The sequence below is a fragment of the Lemur catta genome, chromosome 5 (genome assembly GCF_020740605.2).
Source record: "Lemur catta isolate mLemCat1 chromosome 5, mLemCat1.pri, whole genome shotgun sequence".
Classification (NCBI taxonomy): Eukaryota; Metazoa; Chordata; class Mammalia; order Primates; family Lemuridae; genus Lemur; species Lemur catta.
Window position 1 is genome coordinate 31062496 of NC_059132.1, and position 18171 is coordinate 31080666.

At 36.4% G+C, this 18171-nt stretch overlaps 1 protein-coding gene and 1 pseudogene across 9 annotated transcripts in view; both read left to right on the forward strand.

Annotated features, from left to right (window-relative positions):
- Nucleotides 1–10600, forward strand: part of CSNK1A1 (casein kinase 1 alpha 1) — a 44112-nt gene extending 33512 nt beyond the window's left edge. For 2 of the 8 annotated variants that reach the window (XR_006735158.1, XR_006735159.1), the window contains 4 exons: nucleotides 99–205; nucleotides 1156–1268; nucleotides 3041–5165; nucleotides 5803–6595. Coding sequence is in view for 6 of the 8 variants with exons in the window: in XM_045551402.1 (XP_045407358.1) it covers nucleotides 99–205; nucleotides 1156–1304; nucleotides 8101–8108 (264 nt within the window). In the remaining 2 variants the exon portion in view is untranslated. Of the gene's footprint in view, nucleotides 1–98; nucleotides 206–1155; nucleotides 1429–3040; nucleotides 5167–5802; nucleotides 6596–8100 lie in introns of those variants that run through there. The other 6 variants (XM_045551402.1, XM_045551407.1, XM_045551406.1 and 3 more) reach the window with 4 other exon arrangements.
- On the forward strand, nucleotides 8783–10600 carry LOC123638084 (annotated as a pseudogene). The gene has a single exon (XR_006735160.1). The product of XR_006735160.1 is annotated as an uncharacterized LOC123638084 (transcript).
- Nucleotides 10601–18171: the final 7571 nt, after the last annotated feature.

Sequence of the window (18171 nt, forward strand, 5' to 3'; positions counted from 1 at the left end):
ACCCTACTGAAATACATTTTTTGCTTGTGCTTAAATACATTTATTTTGCTATCTTAAAATATTCTTTTTTTACTTTGTTTTAATCCTTGCACTTACAGGGGTTTCCTGCAGAATTTGCCATGTACTTAAACTATTGTCGTGGACTGCGCTTTGAGGAAGCCCCGGATTACATGTATCTGAGGCAGCTATTCCGCATTCTTTTCAGGTCAGTTTTTTAAGGTATTTTTAAGACTGTAAAACTCCAGTGAGGGGAAACTGGTTAAATCCATCTAACATATCTGTTCTGATAAGTGGTAAACTAAAGTAAAGCAGATCTAACCAATGTGAATAACGGTTTTAAGAAACTGATTTCTTTTTGGCTAATTTGGTATTTGTCTACGTGTAGTGCAAATATTCTTGAGATGATTTTAGTTTGGAGTGGAGAGACAGTTGAATCAAACTCAAAGCAGGATCTAACTTTTCTAAAATAATTGTAATTCACACTAGAAATAAGTGGCTGTCAGTGCCCCCTGGAACTCTCCAGCTTTGGTACTAAAGACTATTCAGTACTAAATAAGAAAGCAATTAAGATACCACTTAGTCATGGAGTCCGATAGTGTGGAAGCAGTCCAAAAGTAGAGTTCTTTGGGTACAACCCAGGATTAGCGTTAAACAAGGGGAACAAATAGATCACATATAGTCAAATTCTTAGTTGGAAGAGGATAAGAATTGAAGTAATCTTTTAGCCCAGAAAATGTCTTCCCAAGGCACCAGCACAGACATCTCACTCACAGGCTTCCAGTTCCATACTTGCTCTTAATAACTTCTAAGAAGTATACCTCCTGTTGCAAATATCGCCCTAGATAAATGATTGCTTGGCTCGGTGCTTTAGTTTTTCACACTGCCTTTTCATTGCCACTCACCTGCCCCTTTCAAGGAAGTTTATAGTCAGCTTTTATTTTAAAAAGGAAGAGGACTTATTTTTGTACAGTACAACAGAATAGAGTGGTAACATCATTTTTCCTCAATTGTAATATGTAACAGTGTTAAAAAATCATCTATAGGGAGAGAAATTTTTAGAAGTTACCACACTTAAGAGGAAATACTGATGGTAAGTCAAGTTATTTAACCAGACTCTTATTAAAGGATTAACATACATAATTTTATATTTTCCAGGACCCTGAACCACCAGTATGACTACACATTTGATTGGACAATGTTAAAGCAGAAAGCAGCACAGCAGGCAGCCTCTTCCAGTGGGCAGGGTCAGCAGGCCCAAACCCCCACAGGCAAGCAAACTGACAAAACCAAGAGTAACATGAAAGGTTAGTAGCCAAGAACCAAGTGACGTTACAGGGAAAAAATTGAATACAAAATTGGGTAACTCATTCATTTCTAACAGTGTTAGATCAAGGAGGTGGCTTTAAAATACATAAAAATTCGGCTCTGTTAAAAAAAAAAAGACGTCCTTGGAAAATTTGACTACTAACTTTAAACCCAAATGTCCTTGTTCATATATATGTATATGTATTTGTATATACATATATGTGTGTATATTATATCATTTCTCTTGGGATTTTGGGTCATTTTTAACAACTGCATCTTTTTTACTCATTCATTAACCCTTTTCCAAAATAAACATTTGGTGTTGGGAATATAATATATTCAATCAATCCAAAATCCTAGACCTAACACTTGTTGATTTTTAATAATGAATCTGGTTAGCCATGGTATTTTGACTTTCTTTTAGACTAACAGTGTTAAGAATTTTTTTGCATGTTAATGCTTTAGCATTTAAAATGGAAAATTGTGAAGAAAATCTAATTTCAAGAGGTGAGTCTGGCATTGCCCTCATAGTGTCTTATCTTCTTGGTTGCAGAGCATCTCATTTACTTTCTTAAATGCTCAAATAACTGCACAGTTTATTGGCACAGCTTTTGTAGTTACAAAAATAAATTTCTCATACTTGCAATTTAACTACATATGAACTTAATTTCAGAATGGTTTCTTTGTTTTTGCTTTGTTTTTGAAAATGTTGGAAATATCAGGCTCTAGGTGTTTGATATGGAGTTGAAGTCTGCAGTTAATTAGGCCTTGCAAATTGAAGATAACTGGGGCAAATGCCATTGAAACTGCTCTGTTTCCTTTCTATCGTTCTCTAACACTATTAGTGCTTGTGAGGAGTAGAACTGTTAGGGCACAGCTTTATTTCTTATCACTGTTGCCATACAGTTCAACTCCTCTTTTCATGTTGTTTTGTTTGTTTTAATTTGCCCCCTTCTGGGGCCTACCTCCTGATACCTGCCTACTTTCTCGAAGTAGTGGGTAGGTAAGATTTGGTTTCTGATTTTTTAATTTCTGAATGACTGCTCTAGTCTGAACTTGGCCTTCACAAATTAATCTTTGTTCCATATTTTTAGTGTTGTATTTAAACAAAATTATGATTCAAAAATAATTTCTAATCTGAGGATACTTTTCAAGAAATATAATTAACTGATGTCATCCTCATCCCAGCAGCTCATCTGTTAGGAATGAAGTTAAGATGCTTCCCTTCCATATTTCTGTATTTGGGAAAGATTCAAAATTGAAGATTTATTGTAATGGGAGTTTTCAGATGATGAAATTTAAACTCAGAATAGCAAATACTAATGCTCTGCCTCTACATCTCAGTTGGGACCTAATTGCCCCCTTTCGGTGTTGTAATCATTGTATGACTAAACATAGTGCCAAGAAGTTCGTTAATGAGGTAGATGGCTAATGCCACTGAGAAACTGTCCTACCATTTAGGTACGACCAAGTAGAGTATCTAAACTGAGGACTTGTTTATAGTGTTTTCTTACAAAATGAAACCAATTTTTGCGTAAAGCTAGCTGGGATAATAGGATCATCACGAGTTGCAATTTCTAGAACTAAAATTAGATTGAAATCTCATCTGACCTAGAACATCACTTCAGGCATTCAGCAGCCTTCAGAAAGCATTACCTTTTTTTGAGCTAGTTTTATTGGTTGTTTACTGTTTATCTCTTAATAAATAAGAGAATTTTTGTCCTGCCTTATCTAGGTCTTAAAGATGAGAAGTTGGATCCACAGAGTTAGTATGTTTTCTTGAAAAAAAAAATTGTAATTAAACTTAAATTTAATCCTTATTTTGTATTGGAGCTATTTTTCATAACAGCAACTAAAAATCTTATAAAATTTCATAGCATCATTAGACACAGTGGTCATACAGATTATTTCATAAACATGGACTTGTAACATTCTGAAAAATCAGGCTTTTTATAACACACTGCATATATCATTGACTGTTTTCAGAGATATATGTCCAGGCAATATATTTTGACTCCAAGCAAAATATCACTTGCTATTAAAATGTGCCACTTAACATAGTACAAACAATAATCCTTTTTGCCTTTTGACTTCTTGGAAACATCTGTATTATTTTGGGTACAGAAATTATTGCTCCAAATGAATCTTTCACAAAACCCTTTCTATATAAAACTATGAAAATATGACCCTGGTCTGAGGGTGGCATGGAATAAGCATGAGGAGCCTATTCCCCAACCTCTACCCCCAGCCCAGTATCTGGGTCATCCCTTAAGAAATCTTAGCAAGTCTGGAGTTTGAAAGCAACTCCTCTAGGTTATTCCTGATTTCAGTCTCCAAGTAATAAGGGTGTTTAAAAGCATAGTATCTTAGGGTCCACTGCAGTGGATTCTTAAGGAAGAGCTCATGCAGCTCAGTGATAAATTGATCCCAAGAAATCCTTTCAATGATGATGAAAGCACCATGTTACATTTTTATAGTTAGAAATTTTAGAAAGTACTTTTTATAATGCATTTTATCATTTGTTCTTCATGAAGTTGTTCTTTTCAGATCAATAAATTAGGTTTCACAAATCTTCAGCAAGTAGATCTCTTGCAGAAATAGTCATTTATGGAAAAATCCCCCAAATGGTGGCATTCACTAATGTATTTTATATGGTTATTTTTGAAAAAATCTGTATCTAAGGTTTCTTTATGGAAAATTTTAAGTTGTTTTAGCAATTCGCCAAGAATGTCCAAAGATTCCTTAAAGCGTGGCTTATTTAGCTAATGTGGGCTTATTATGTAATTGGCAGACTTCTGTCTTGATTACTTTTCTTTAGATCTTTTAAAATACTCCATTCGAAAGCCTATCCAAAAGACCAAGAAACAAGGCTTTTCTCCTGATGCCCATTATGATTTGTACTAGTTTTTTCAGTGCTCAAGTACCACAAAATTATGATTGTTTTTATTCATATTTGAGAGAAAAATATATAAGATCCACACCCGACACATTTCCAAATCCATTTCATTCGATTTTCTTCCACTATATGTGATTATAAGAAAAGTATTTTTCAAGATACTTAAAAAGTAGCCAAAGAAAAGGAAGTATTTTTATGACATTCAAAATCCAGTTAAATTCACCATTTCTTTAGTTGAGGGCAGAGGTGGGGGAGAATTTCAGAAAGTAGTGAAGCCAAAAGTGGATCCTGATACAGTTCTCTTCTGTATTCTTATAACATCTTACTTAATCTGTCTGTTCACTGCCCCAGCCACAATGCTAAGCCATAATCTTATCATGATGATAAAGGTAGATGTCAAATTGTTGGCATTTAAAGGAGATTAGAAATATTTTCTGTCACGTTAACCTACCATATCCATGGTCTTCCTTGAATTACCTTCCAGTATTTATTTACTGGGCTTTACCTACCATTTATGTCTAGCTTAACTTTTTCTGACTTCACTAATTGCTGCTAAGGAACACGTTGGTCACTCAGCAACATAACCCAAATCACAGGGGAAGATCTTGAAATAATCTGGAGAGACTGATCTGTTCTGAATATATTCAATCCAAAGAAGTACCAAAGAACGACATCTGCTTGCTGAAATCTTGGGTTTTTGTCAGCTTTTCTCACTGTGGACAGTAAAGCTGGAGAGAAAACTAAATAACCCAACAAGAAATGCACATAAAAGCGCAAGAGTTGATTTGTGCCCATCTGGAGCCCACATCTCCCAGGCTTGCTGGACTTATTAAACATTGTGACTTGTCAGATTGTCTGGATGATACAGATGATACAGAAGGCCTAGAAGAATACAGTGTTGCTGTGACTCAGTGGTGTTTAATGCAGACCATCTAACAGTTGGGGAAGGAGTCATTTCTAACAGGTATTTTAAAACTCAATAACCTCTGAAATCTGTAATAGAATGCATTCCTGTAATAGGGAAGACAAAAGAATTCAGATCATCAGTCTGTTTCTTAATGCAGTTTAGGAATGATACCTACCTGCTATGCTTAAATTGTCATTTATCTCATTTGTAGTGATAAAAATAAAATACTTTCTTTATCTTTCTCAATTTAATACTTTGTAGTTTCTGTGTCAAAGGAAAAGTTATTTTAATTTCATATTTTGGTATTTTTTTCTTTAACTTTAGATACTGCCAATCTGATTCAGAAGTCTCCAACCTTAATTCTGTGTGACCAAAAGAAGCACACTAGCATGTTTATAGGAAAAATTAATATAAATGGCATAGTGTAGTGAATACTGTATTCAAAATAACTTTTAAAAAGTTATGTCTTTCTTATACTATGAAAGGAACTTAAATTCCAAAAGCCCATCGCCAAACTTACTACTACTTAATAAACCTTTAAACTGGTTTCTGGTTCTATTAAAAAAAAAAACGGGCATCTGAAGTTAATTTATAAATAAGAACGGATACTTTTTAGATTAAAGGATAGAATCTTGTTATATAAAAATAAACATTTTTTTCCTTTTGTAAACCCCCCCCCCTTTTTTTTTCTTAGGAACAAAGGGATCCATCCCTCATTTTAACTGATGTTACAGTGAAGTTGGGTTTTTGAACTCTTGGACGGCAGAAGCCACTCAACTAGCAAGATTAAAACCAAGGACTGATGCACATTGGAGAAAAGAATGCTTAGTACTTGAAGATTGAAGAATGAATACCTGCTGAATGTTCCTTTTGAGGTTTTTCTTAAACAAACTTCAATGACACTTTAGGACGATTCACTGGAGTAACATTGATCCCTGGGTGGAGCATCCTACCGTTGGCCCATCTGAAAAGTTAAATCTGGATTTGACTGCTCTGTTCTACCTGGAATATTGTTAGGCTAGCTTTTAACTAGTTGCTAAACAGTTGTAATTGTTAATTGACCCAGAAATCCCTCAAATATCAGATTAAAAGATGAACAGATAATTCTTAATCTAGATCTTCCCTTTTATTAAAGACGCTAGTTTTCTAATAGTTTGACAGTGTAACTTATGTTTCCTTTTAAGTTTGTTAATGATGGTGGTGTTCCTTTTGAAGGCCATTTGGTATATTCATCTTAATCTAATTATTCACTATGATGAGATTACATAAGCAAACAATGATAAAAGAAAAACCAGTGATTTTAGTAGTTAAGAAAACACATTTCTTTTTGTCATGTTAAAGAATGATTGTAGGAGTTGAAACCAAATCCTGATGGGGTAAGGGTCATTTCTGTTTAGCTAATCCGTAGTTTCTTAACCTGCATAGCTTCTTATCCTGTATTACAACATTGGAATTAGGTCACAATACAGTCAGATTTTTAAATTTAATTGCAGTTTTATTTGGCATCCTTTTTTAATGTTAAACTTGCTAATCCTATTTAATAACATGCATCAAATAGAAAATATTCCCTGTGGTGAAATACATTCTCAAAAGTTTCATTATCTTTCATTTTTGGCATTTACTTTTTATGGACTTAGCATCCAGGTGGCAAAGGTCTATTATGCACCTACTCTGATAGGCACTATGGAGAGATAAAGAAGTAAAGGCACTCGTATTTTTGTCCTCAGGGCTTGGCACAATATATTTATTTATAAATGAATGAAGATGATTGTTTCTGTCCTCAAATGAAAAAGCTCCTAGTTAACAAGTGAGAGAATATTGGCCAAGAAACAATGTATAAATATTTGAGGTTATTTTCAAAAACTAGGGCATAAATGTGCATAAAAAGTAAATAATAGAAATATTTTATTTATCCCATGAAGCCCATAGGAGATGGCTCAACAAATGTTTGAGAAGTAAAAGAAAAGGAGCAGTTAGAGTGATGAGAACATGGCTTGTGCTAAAGAAAAGTGAGGAGAGATCAGAGTAGGCTAGAATGAGCTATAATTAGGCCTATAAGGGTTTGGAAGTAGATGAACAAAAGGGCATTGGCGCCTCAAAGAAAGAGTGGCTGTAGTTGAGGGGAAGAAGGTGCTTATGGGATTTTCAGGCTATTCCTAAGAGATAGGCGTATTTACTCTCTTTGCCTTTACCCATAGATAAAGCGAGCAGTTACTATAGCCTGAAGCCTTCTTGTATTGCAACTTGCCTTTATGTAGAAGCCCTAGGGGGTCTGTCTACTTACAGGGGATGAGGGGAGTATATGCAGGATGGGAAGACTTGAGAAGTACATAGAGCCCAAAGAGCATCATTTGTTTACATTTTCAAATTAGGGGTGAAACTTAATCTTTTAAATGCAGCTTGTGGAAGTAAAGAAGTTTTACTGGTCTAGCTAAAGTTTCTGTACAGAAGTCATATATTTCTTAAGTCTGTGTTTAGTGGAGTAACTCATAATTATGCCTTAAGTACATTTATTATTAAAGGTTACTGTTTTTAATTTGTATGAGAAACTATGCAGAAAAGTTTGTGCTCCTGATAGGATTAAAACTGTACTCTTAAGTTGTTAAAGCAATCTATTATTCATTTTACAAATATTTGAACATACGTTCTAGGCACTGAAAATAACAGGTGTGATCAGAAATGCTCATTTGAATTACCAGTAATTCTCTAGGTTGAGAATTGTATGCTGAGAGGCTTTAATTCACTGTACACTGCTCCTTCCTAGTGTCATCCAAAACAGAAAAATGTTTCAATTATAGATTCATGTATTTCTGTTTTAAAAGGTTGAGCTAATGATTTTCAAATAGATGAAAATAACATGAGCCACTATAAAGTAATTATTGGCCCAGTTCCACCCAATCTAATCTCCCTATTTTGGGTGTAGTTTAAACAAACTTTTTTAGCTTGGAATTTTAACATTCTTTTCTTTGTTTTGATTTTTTTTTTTTACCAGGTTTCTAAGCATGAATTGAGGAACAGAAGAAGCAGAGCAGATGATTGGAACAGCATTTGTTTCTCCCCAAATCTAGAAATTTTAGTTCATATGTACACTAGCCAGTGGTTGTGGACAACCATTTACTTGGTGTAAAGAACTTAATTTCAGTATAAACTGACTCTGGGCAGCATTGATGATGCTGTATCCTGAGTTGTAGCCGCTGTAATTGTGAATATTAACTGAGATAGTGAAACATGGTGTCCGGTTTTCTATTGCATTTTTTCAGTGGAAAAGTTAACTAAATGGTTGACACATACAAATTGGTGGAGAAATTGTGCATATGCCAATTTTTTGTTAAAACCTTTTATTTTGAACTATATTGCTTTGAGATCTCATTTCAGAAGAACGGCATGAACAGTCTTCAGCCACAGCTGTGATGGTTGTAAATGCTCACAATTGTGCATTCTTAGGGTTTTTCCATCCCTGGGGTTTGCAAGTTGTTCACTTAAAACATTCTTAAAATGGTTGGCTTCTTGTTTGCAAGCCAACTGATGATGGTAGCAACCAAAGATTCCAGTGTTTGAGCATATGAAAGACTCTGCCTGCTTACCTGTGCTAGAAATAACAGCATTTAAAGTGAAGATTTAAGAAAAACTTAGTGACTACTAGATTATCCTTAGGACTCTGCATTAACTCTATAATGTTCTTGGTATTAAAAAAAAAGCATATTTGTCACAGAAATTTAGTTAACATCTTACAACTGAACATGTATGTATGTTGCTTAGATAAATGTAATCACTGTAAACATCTATATGATCTGGGATTTTGTTTTTATTCTGAAATGGGAGCTTTTTTGTTTACAAGTTCATTAAAAACTAAAAACTGTTTCTGTAAGGAAATGAGATTTTTTTTTAAACAACAAAATGCCTTGCTGACTCACTATGAAATAAAAATCTCCCCCAGTTTTTTGATAGACTACATCAAGCCATTTGTTACATATTCCTTTGCAAGTCAGTTTAGAGTTAGTGTTATAACTTTTCTTCAATTTTTTAATTTTAAAAATAATTTTTTTTTTTGTCTGAAGGAGAAAGGCATTCTTTTATTTTTCTTTTCTTAATGACTTGCAGGCACAATACCTAGTACTGCAGCTGCCAGAACTTAGTATTGTAACTCCTGCCCGCTGACTAGCAGCTGGACTGATTTTGAATAGGAATGAAAGCGTTAAAGGGTTTGACTATAAAACGTTTTTCATTTTTTTTAAATACTTGTGAAACAGCTATGAGCAGTTGACTCTCTTCCTTGGACAGCATCACACTGCGTGAGGTTCAGGGATTGTTGACCCTCCCTAAACCCCTCCTGCGTCTCTTTAAGTTACCTGTATGCGTGCGCTTTCTTTCAATCTTATTTGCACGCTCTTTTCTTTTTCTCCGACTCAAAAGAAGGGGAACTTATTGATGATAATTCTTTAAATAGTGTAATTTATTCATTTATAGCATGTCAGGATAAATTAAAAGAACATTTGTCTGGAAATGCTGCCAGGAGCCTATTGTGTAAATGTAGGTATTTTGTAAAATAACCTTGAAATTGTAAATTGACACGTGTTTGGTCAGATTGTGTCAGGTTTAATTTGTTTTTCTTTTTTTATTTAATTTGAAAACTACTTTAGCAATAATTAATTCCATAATTACCATATTCTGCCATTAAGGGATATATTAGTACCGTAATACTGAAGAAATCTTCTAAGTCTGATATTTTGGGGTGGGCAGCTTCTTTGTTTCTTTCTTATCCACCCGTGTCAGTTAAGGTATTTGTTTCTTGATTAATAAACCCTTTGATACTTTTAGCCAGAAATCAGTCTCATAAAGCTATTTTTCAGTATAGTTTGTGTAAAATAAAAATGTTTAGCTTTGGTAATAACTTCCAAGCTGAACTCCCTCTAGCAAGATATTTTTCAGTGCTTTTATTTACTATGCACTTAGACTATGCACTTTTTCTGAAATATTTTTGTAACACTTTTTTGTATTTTTGCCATTTGAAAAGGTTGTGGTGTAGTTGGTCTGTAATTAAGTTGCAGGTTTAAAACTGCTGTTAGCTTTGTAAATCAAAATAGAGGTGTTTTTGTCCTGGTATATCTTCATTCCATCTGCAGCTGGAGCTGGAATCCCATTGATCTTCTAGCTACCATTCATTTTCTTCACACTTCACAAAAGAAGAATGTGAAATTCAGTGAATGCTGTTACTAATCCTGTCGGGAGATGAATCTCATTTCAGCAAAATTAAATTATGTTTTTCCACTAAAATGATACAAGTTGAAGACACATCACTCTGAAATTGGAAGACCTCACCACTTAAGGCTCCACAGTGGCTTACTCAGCTGAACTCTAGGTTACTACTCTTTACTTTGTTCACCCATTGGGGGGTGCAGTTTTTTAAATGTTGGGAGATGGCCATTCTAACTACTGTTGAATGTCTCTGTTTTGGGAAGGTATAACAAGAAATAAAAAAGAATATATATGAAGGGAGAGACTGGTTATCTCCTCCCATATGGTTGTGCTTATGCTCTTATGGCCTACAAATGGGTATTTGGAGGTTTGCTTTTACTATGATTTTCTATCAACAAATATTGAGATTTTTCCTGTTTCTACTAGTCCTTGCAATACTGCTAAAATGTTTCAAGCAGAGCATACTGTAATAATTATAAGAATTCCATTGTAATAAAAATATCAAAAGGATTTTAGAATCCAAGACAACGAGGTAGTTTTCCCTAAAGCTTGGTAGAATAACAAGAATAATATGATGAGCCACGGGAATTCTAAGAAGGGCTGGCATAGACGTTTTTATTTCAGCTGAAAATTCAGCAGTACTCAATGCAGGTGAACTCCTGGTGGTCCTTTCTCAGCTAGTCTGGTATAATTTGACTCTTTCTGTGCCTAGCTGGTATGTAGCAATATTTTAGGTTTTCTCTTTGCCAGTTTTTAAACAGTGATAAGCAAGGGACCAAGATGTGAGGAAACTGGTACAAAGTATAATGAAGAAGTGTAAACAGATATGTATAAGCCCCAGGTGTGCTATCATCTTTCAGAGGAGACTCTGTTAGTCTGTACTTTGAATGCAATACCATTGCTCACCATTTTGGAGATCCCTCCATATTTTCACTTCTGTAATATTTTTAATGACAATTTTTTTAAGTACAGTATACTTCAGAAGTAGCCAAAGATGGGCCAGATGCGGTGGCTAATACCTGTGATCCTGGCACTTAGGAGGCCAGTGCCGGACGGTTGCTTGAGGCCAGGAGTTTGAAACCAGCCTGCACAAAATAGTGAGACCCCATCTCTTAAAAAAGGAAATAAACAGCCAAAGATGAAGTTGAGCCAAGCATAAATTGATCTAATTGGGCCCATACATTTTTGTGTTTAATCATCAAACCGTATATTGTTCAAGTAAAAGGATTTATTAGACCAATTTTGAGAACGTACTCAAAATGTGGAGCATTGGAAGAGCTAAATATGAAAGGAACCGTGGCTCCTGGAGGAATGTCAGGGCTAGGGCAGAGAGAGAAGATGAACCTGGAACATCTATTTATTGTGCCTGAAAGGAAATCTCAAAAAATGGTGGATAAATGTGACCTTAAAGGGTTGGTATAGGCTAAGTGTCAATTACATTATTGAAGTAAACTGATAGCAACATTATAACTCATTGAATAAGATTCTGTGATTCCATATGGGGAGAAGGGAAGCTCATCCTTGAAGTAGAATGTCAACTAATAAAGGTCAAAGGAATGATGAGTAAGAAATACCACTATTTTGCAAACTACGGTTTTCAGAATTCTTACATATGTCGACCCAAGTTGGGGCATCTTGATAACCTTTGTTGAGCCAGGACCTAAATCTGACTCCCTTTGGCTTTCATACTGTTAAACCAAACTGTGGTGCTCTTGTTTGTTTTATCACCCTCTTAACCTCAGGTAAGATTAGCTATCATTTGTCGAATGCTACATGCTAGGCACTATACTAAGTACTTTTACATGTATTCGCCTAATCCTTACCTTCCCATGAAGTGAGTTGTGTCTCCATGTTACATGCGAGGATACCAAAGCACAGGGTTGGAGGGAGGTAATTATATTCCCTTACATTCTCATAAGATCGTACCTTTAGCTTTTTAAGTAATTTATATTGTCTATATGTCTTGCATAAAAAATATAAATAAATAGGATGGCAGTCCAGAAGGATTAAAATCTAAAGTGGTGAGATTAGGGATTTTTTATAAACTTTATTTTTTAAAGACTGGGAGAGTGGGCAACAGATTTCTTAAATTGCAATTTTTTTTTTTACCTTAGATGTGTTTTATAATGTTTCTGTCAAAATTAAATTGGCTGAAAATGGGGTCTGCTTAATTTGCAGGTTAGAAAATTGTGTGGTTATATTGTCTCCACCCCCTACCCCTCAAACTTGGGCAGGGCAGAACCCATCTATAATGAGCAAGTGGATAATTTCTGCATCTGTCCTAAACTTTACACAAACAATGAAATACCTTGATTCTTGGAGCATTTTTGAACCCTTGAGATCCAGGCACTTTACGAGGCCAGGGCAAGCTGAGCACAGTGGCATGCTTGTGTAGTCTTCCCTGTTCAGGAGGTGGGAAAACACCTGAGCCCAGTCCTAGTCCAGCCTAAGAAACAGTGAGACCCCATCTCTTAAAAAAGAAAAAAGCAAGGGTGGTGAGTAGCTTTCCTGAACCCACATGCAGAAAGTAATAAAGCAATGTTAGGCTTAAGTAAAATGTTTGGGGTAACTTGGCTTTGTTTCTTTGTAGCATTTTCTAACATTAGTTTATGTACATCAGGTTAGAGAATGTCAATTTGCTTAATTGTTGAGTCTTTCAGAAAATAAGAGTTGCAAGAATAACAGCTCAGCTATTTAATTTAAACAAATGTGTCAATGGGTTTAACAACAGAATAAGCCTATCTTTGAACTACTTAGATACGTTAATCTTAGTAGGTGGCAGAGTATTTTTCTTAATATTTTAATTTATGTAAAAATCTTAGGAATTTTCCAATCTAGTCATGAATTATTCACTACATCCACCAGATGGGAACTGTGCAAAAAGCTGCTATATGATAGGGTTGGGGATTGAGGTGGAGGGAGAGGGATGTGAACGATTTGCGCAGAATGGAGTGAGGGCCTTAATGAAAAAAGTATGAGGGAATGGCTCTAGGAGGTCAAGGAGGCAGGAAAATACTTTGTCTATATTGTGAAAGTAATTCTGTATGTTCTACAAGGCTGTGCTGGTGTCTTGCTCCTCTGGCCTTCAAATAGCAAAGGTTTGACATTCCTAAGGAGTCCTTAAACTTCTTTACCTCTCATCCATCCACTGAAAACATCTAGGGTCCAAAAGAGAAAGGGACAAATAATCAGGCTTTTTACTAATTTACCAACTGACCTGTTTGGTAATTTCATGTCTCAGTAGAATAAGAACCAAATATTAGACCTCTTTTTCCTCAGTCTCTTGGAGATCATTTAACCAAAATGAAGCCCCAAAAGATGTGCAGATGTAGTCAAGTTCTCCAACTAAGACTAGAACCTAGGCCAAATAGTTTTTAACATTAAAATGTATATGTATTTCTTAGTGGCAGCACTGAGGTAGAGCGATTGCTTTATATAGTGCATTTATTAGCCAACCTTTACCTGGCTATCAATACTTTGCTGATGGCAAAAAGTAAAATGTCAGTTTTCTGCTTAGCCATCTTATTAAAATTTGAAATAATGTTTTTTATAAATCAGCTTGAAACTATTGACTAAAATTATTAATAATATTTTATTTACACTTTTGGAGCATTTCCATGCACTCAGGTTTATATAGATCTAACATACCAGTGTATTCATGGAAAGTATTTTCTCCTGTAGTACTGTGGTGCCTTTATAGCCTATCATTTATGTTAGTAGACTCTCTTGGGTACAAAAGTGTAGCCTTTTCTCGGCCGGGCATGGTGGTTACATCTGTATTCCCAGCACTTTGGGAGACTGAGGCAGGAGGATCACTTGAGGCCAGGAGTTCCACGATCAGCCTGGGCAATGTAGCAAGAACCTGTCTCTACAAAAAATTTAAAAATGAAGCTGGATGTGATGGCACATGCCTGTGGTCCTAACTACTTGGGAGGCCGAGGCAAGGAGGATCACTTGAACCCAGGAGTTTGAGGTTGCAGTGAGCTATGATGGTGCCACTGCACTCCAGCCTGGACAACAGAGGGAGACCCAGTCTCTAAAAAAAAATATACATTATAGCCTTCTTTCAGCGTTACCATATTAAGTCTACAGTGTTACTAATTCAGAGAGGTAAAATAGTTTTAATAACTGTTGGAAACAATTTCTGTGCATTTCAGGGAGCCAGCCATTGGTTCTGTGTGCCAGTGGACAGGGGCACAAATCTTGGTGCTGCATTAGATATTTAGCATTGGAAGAAAGGGGGGAGGTAGGTATTTTCAGGAACTGCTCCTAACAGTTGCTAAGTAAATAGTTTTCCTTCGTTGCAAAACTGGTTTGCACTGTGCTAACGTGACTATTAAGAGTGTAATGTTTTATTAAGAGTTTGTTAGTCTAGATTTAGACAGTAAAACTGATAAAATTATCCTCTAGTTCTTTTTGTGCCACACAAAAAAGTGAAAGTATGTATTTTCGTGTACTTTGTGAAATGGACAAATTTTTTTAATATTTTAAAAATAACTTAAATTTTAACATTTTTAATAACTATTAATTTTTAATATTGCTGACTGCCCTGCCCTTGCAAAAAAGAAGAATGTGTAAGTTACTGCTTCATATGATGGCATGCATGGTTTTTTTTGTTTTTGTTTTGTGGAGTTTTCTTGCCTATGACAAAAGAACAAACTCTATACCAACAGTAAGGGATTAATTTTATTCACAGATTAATTAAGGAGCATTTACTGACAATCATAAGTGCCAGGCACTCTGCTAGTCCCTGAAAACTTGGGGGTGACAGTTCATGCACGCCTGTGTACCAATATGAGGTATATACGGATGCAATACTAGCGGAGCAGGTGGAGACCAGAGAAGGTAATCTATGAATTGCATCTGGAAGGATGAGTAAGATTTCACCAGACAATGACGACTGACTTCACCTTGAGGAAATTAATTGTGGAGGAATGGGGGCAAAACAACTACACGACTTACTGTAGCCAGCAGAGTACCCATTCCTTCAGCACAGAGCCAAATAATTGGCACAGGAGGTGAGTGCTGGAGTTCACGTATTCAATAATGAGAGTGCCCTTGGTCGCACATCTGTAATACATACACAAATTTTTTGCCAAAAATTGAAATAGGAAGTATATAGAAAGGAAGCCACAGCCAGTCACGACCCTATACAATGACAGTCTTACTGGTCTACAAATCCTTGCACTGCCACGAAGGAGGAGGGAACGACAATAATGAGATCATAAGTGACTTTAAAGTATTAGGGACAGAGAAGGATGATAAGGTGTGAGAAAAGCCAAGCAGCAAGCATAAACCCAATGTTAGGGAAATGTGTTGGGGGAGAAATAGTATGGTTTTCAGAGAAGGCAGCAGTCCTGAGGGTAGAACATTGATGGGGCGTTTTTCTGATCACTGGTAGGGAATCAGATGTTCCTCAGGGCCTCACACCAAGTAGTCTAACCTAAAAAGTCCTGTTCATGGTACAGTTACTTCAGTAACCTCATAAATTGGTGGTTAATGACTCTGGTTTCTATTACATGTTGAAGAAAGTTTTGGGTTTTAAGGCTGATAAATATATTTTATGGGATAAATATATTTTAATGTCTTTTTAAATGCATCTATCTTCAATTTCTATCCTGAGAGGAAAGTGTGCTTTATTTGTAATTGGACATCAGGAAGGAAAATGTGGTACATTAATTTTACTCTGAGTGATTCCTGGAGCCTTTTGTAAAGTCACATTCAAATGTGTATTGTCACCCAGGGGAATGTTAAGCCTCAGGGGGACTTTTGCTGTTTGTGAAATCTAGATAGATACCCTATCCTGTGCTTTTTTGTCTCCTGATACTATGTTTGGAATGATGATATGCTAAGGGGGTTAAATGAGAAGATAATGGCAATGCATGGAAAGTCAACAATGAGATCATTGACCCTTGAAGCTCTGATCTTCCTGTGGGATAATACCTTAAGGTCACAGAGCTGTTTAGTGGCAGGGCCAAGAAAGAACCCAGGTGGTGCCCTTTTGCCACTAAACTGCTGCTCTAAGCATAGGGCAGTGTTTTCTTAAGTATGGTTCCAGGACCAGCAGCATCAGCATTTGGGCATTAGAAATGCAGATTCTAATGCTCTGTCCCAGCCCTACTGAATGGAACTCCAGGGGTGGATTCCAGCAGTCTGTGTTTTAAGAAGACTGTCTCCCTTCCACCAGGTGATTCTGAGGCACAATAAAATTTGCGAACCACTGGCAAAGGAGAATGAAAGCAGAAAGGAGGCAGAATGAACTGGGAAGGGGCTTGGTGCGAGACCTATGATTTGTTTCAGTATCCTCATCTATAAAAAAGTCATCATAAGAAATAAATAATAAAAGGGGAATAATCCCCAGATTGTCACTCTGCTGTTGGTTGTGATTGTAGTTTAAAGTCATTTATGCCATGTAGGTAAAGACTTGCCCCAGACAGTGGAAAGCTGAAGGAATATCTTAGCTCACAAAAATTGTTCATCTCTTCCCAACTCTGTTTGGTGACATGTTGGTAGCTTGAAATTAGCTGCAGTGGAAAATTGGAAAACCCTACAATCAGGATCTTCCTCCCATCCCCAGTTGGTTTACCAGCCCACCACTGGTTCCAGAATACAAACTCTTCGAGTTTCTTTTTTCCTAGTTTGTAACTATCAGGACTTTAGCTAAAATTATTTCTTGAGTGATTGTAGAATTCCTTTGATTTAGGGGAGCAATCTAACTTATATATCTTAACAGAACTTCATTTTCTATGAAAGCCAAATATACCTGAATCCCGTGAAGCCCCACATTCCCCAGGCATGGGGTCAGAGGCGCCCAAAGCCAGAGATGGCAGGTTTGGCAGTTGTTATTACAAAGTTGATAGTTGAAGCTCCAGAGCTAGGTGAATTCTAGGCTACAGAGTTTTGATCTGGCTGTGAATAGGGTTGAACAGACCTCTGAGGGTTGTAAAGATAAAGAATATTGAATTACTGAAGAACGGGAGCAGTCACAAAGGACATTGAGAAAGTCAGCAGTGCCTTATGGAGAAGTGAAGGAGGAAGCTGTACTATTAGTCAAGCCACTTAACTGTTAATTGCTGCAAGGGACAAACTCTTGAATAATGGCTTTATGCAGTATGTGTTTTTCCCTAATGTGAGCCAAGTAGCCTGCCTTCCCTCTTCTGACTATACCATCTGGAACTCCAGGCCTTCCATGTTGAAGCAGCAGGGAAAAAAACAGTGGAGGCACACAAGCAATGAACTGCCTCCGCTGGAAAATGACACAACTTTTTCATAGACCATTGGCCAGAACTAGTCAGCCCCAATCTATTTGCAGAGGGAGCTTAAGGGAAGGGAAGAGGGATAGGCATTTGGTTAGTTCTAATGTCCTCTGTCACAGATTGTTTGCATGTACTATGGTAGAGAAAATCGGTGTGTCCGAGGAGCTGTCTCTGGTTGTTTGTACCCTCAGGTACCCAGGCTGTATCTTCCAGGAAGTCAGAGCCTCAAGGCTGGTAAACTCAGATGACTCTCCACTGGCTCCTTGCCTCTCTTTCAGGGCTTGTCACATAGGAAAACAAGCCATGCAGTTCTCTGTTGCTAGGAAATGTATAAACATAGCAAGAAATAATCTGCCCATCTGTTGAGGGTTTAGCATTGCAACTTTCCCATAAATGACCAACAGCTGTTTGACTTTTGGGGGCTATATCTCCGTGGTGGTGACATAGGAATAAGGAAGAGAAGACAGTATGTATCTCCTCTGCTAGAATAGGAAGGTTGTTTTTTTTTTTTAAAGGCAGAAGCCATATCTCCTTTTTCCCTTGTATTCATAGAGTCTAGCACAAGAAGGTGATCAGTAAAAACCTCTGTTGAATGTTAATGTAGAACAGGA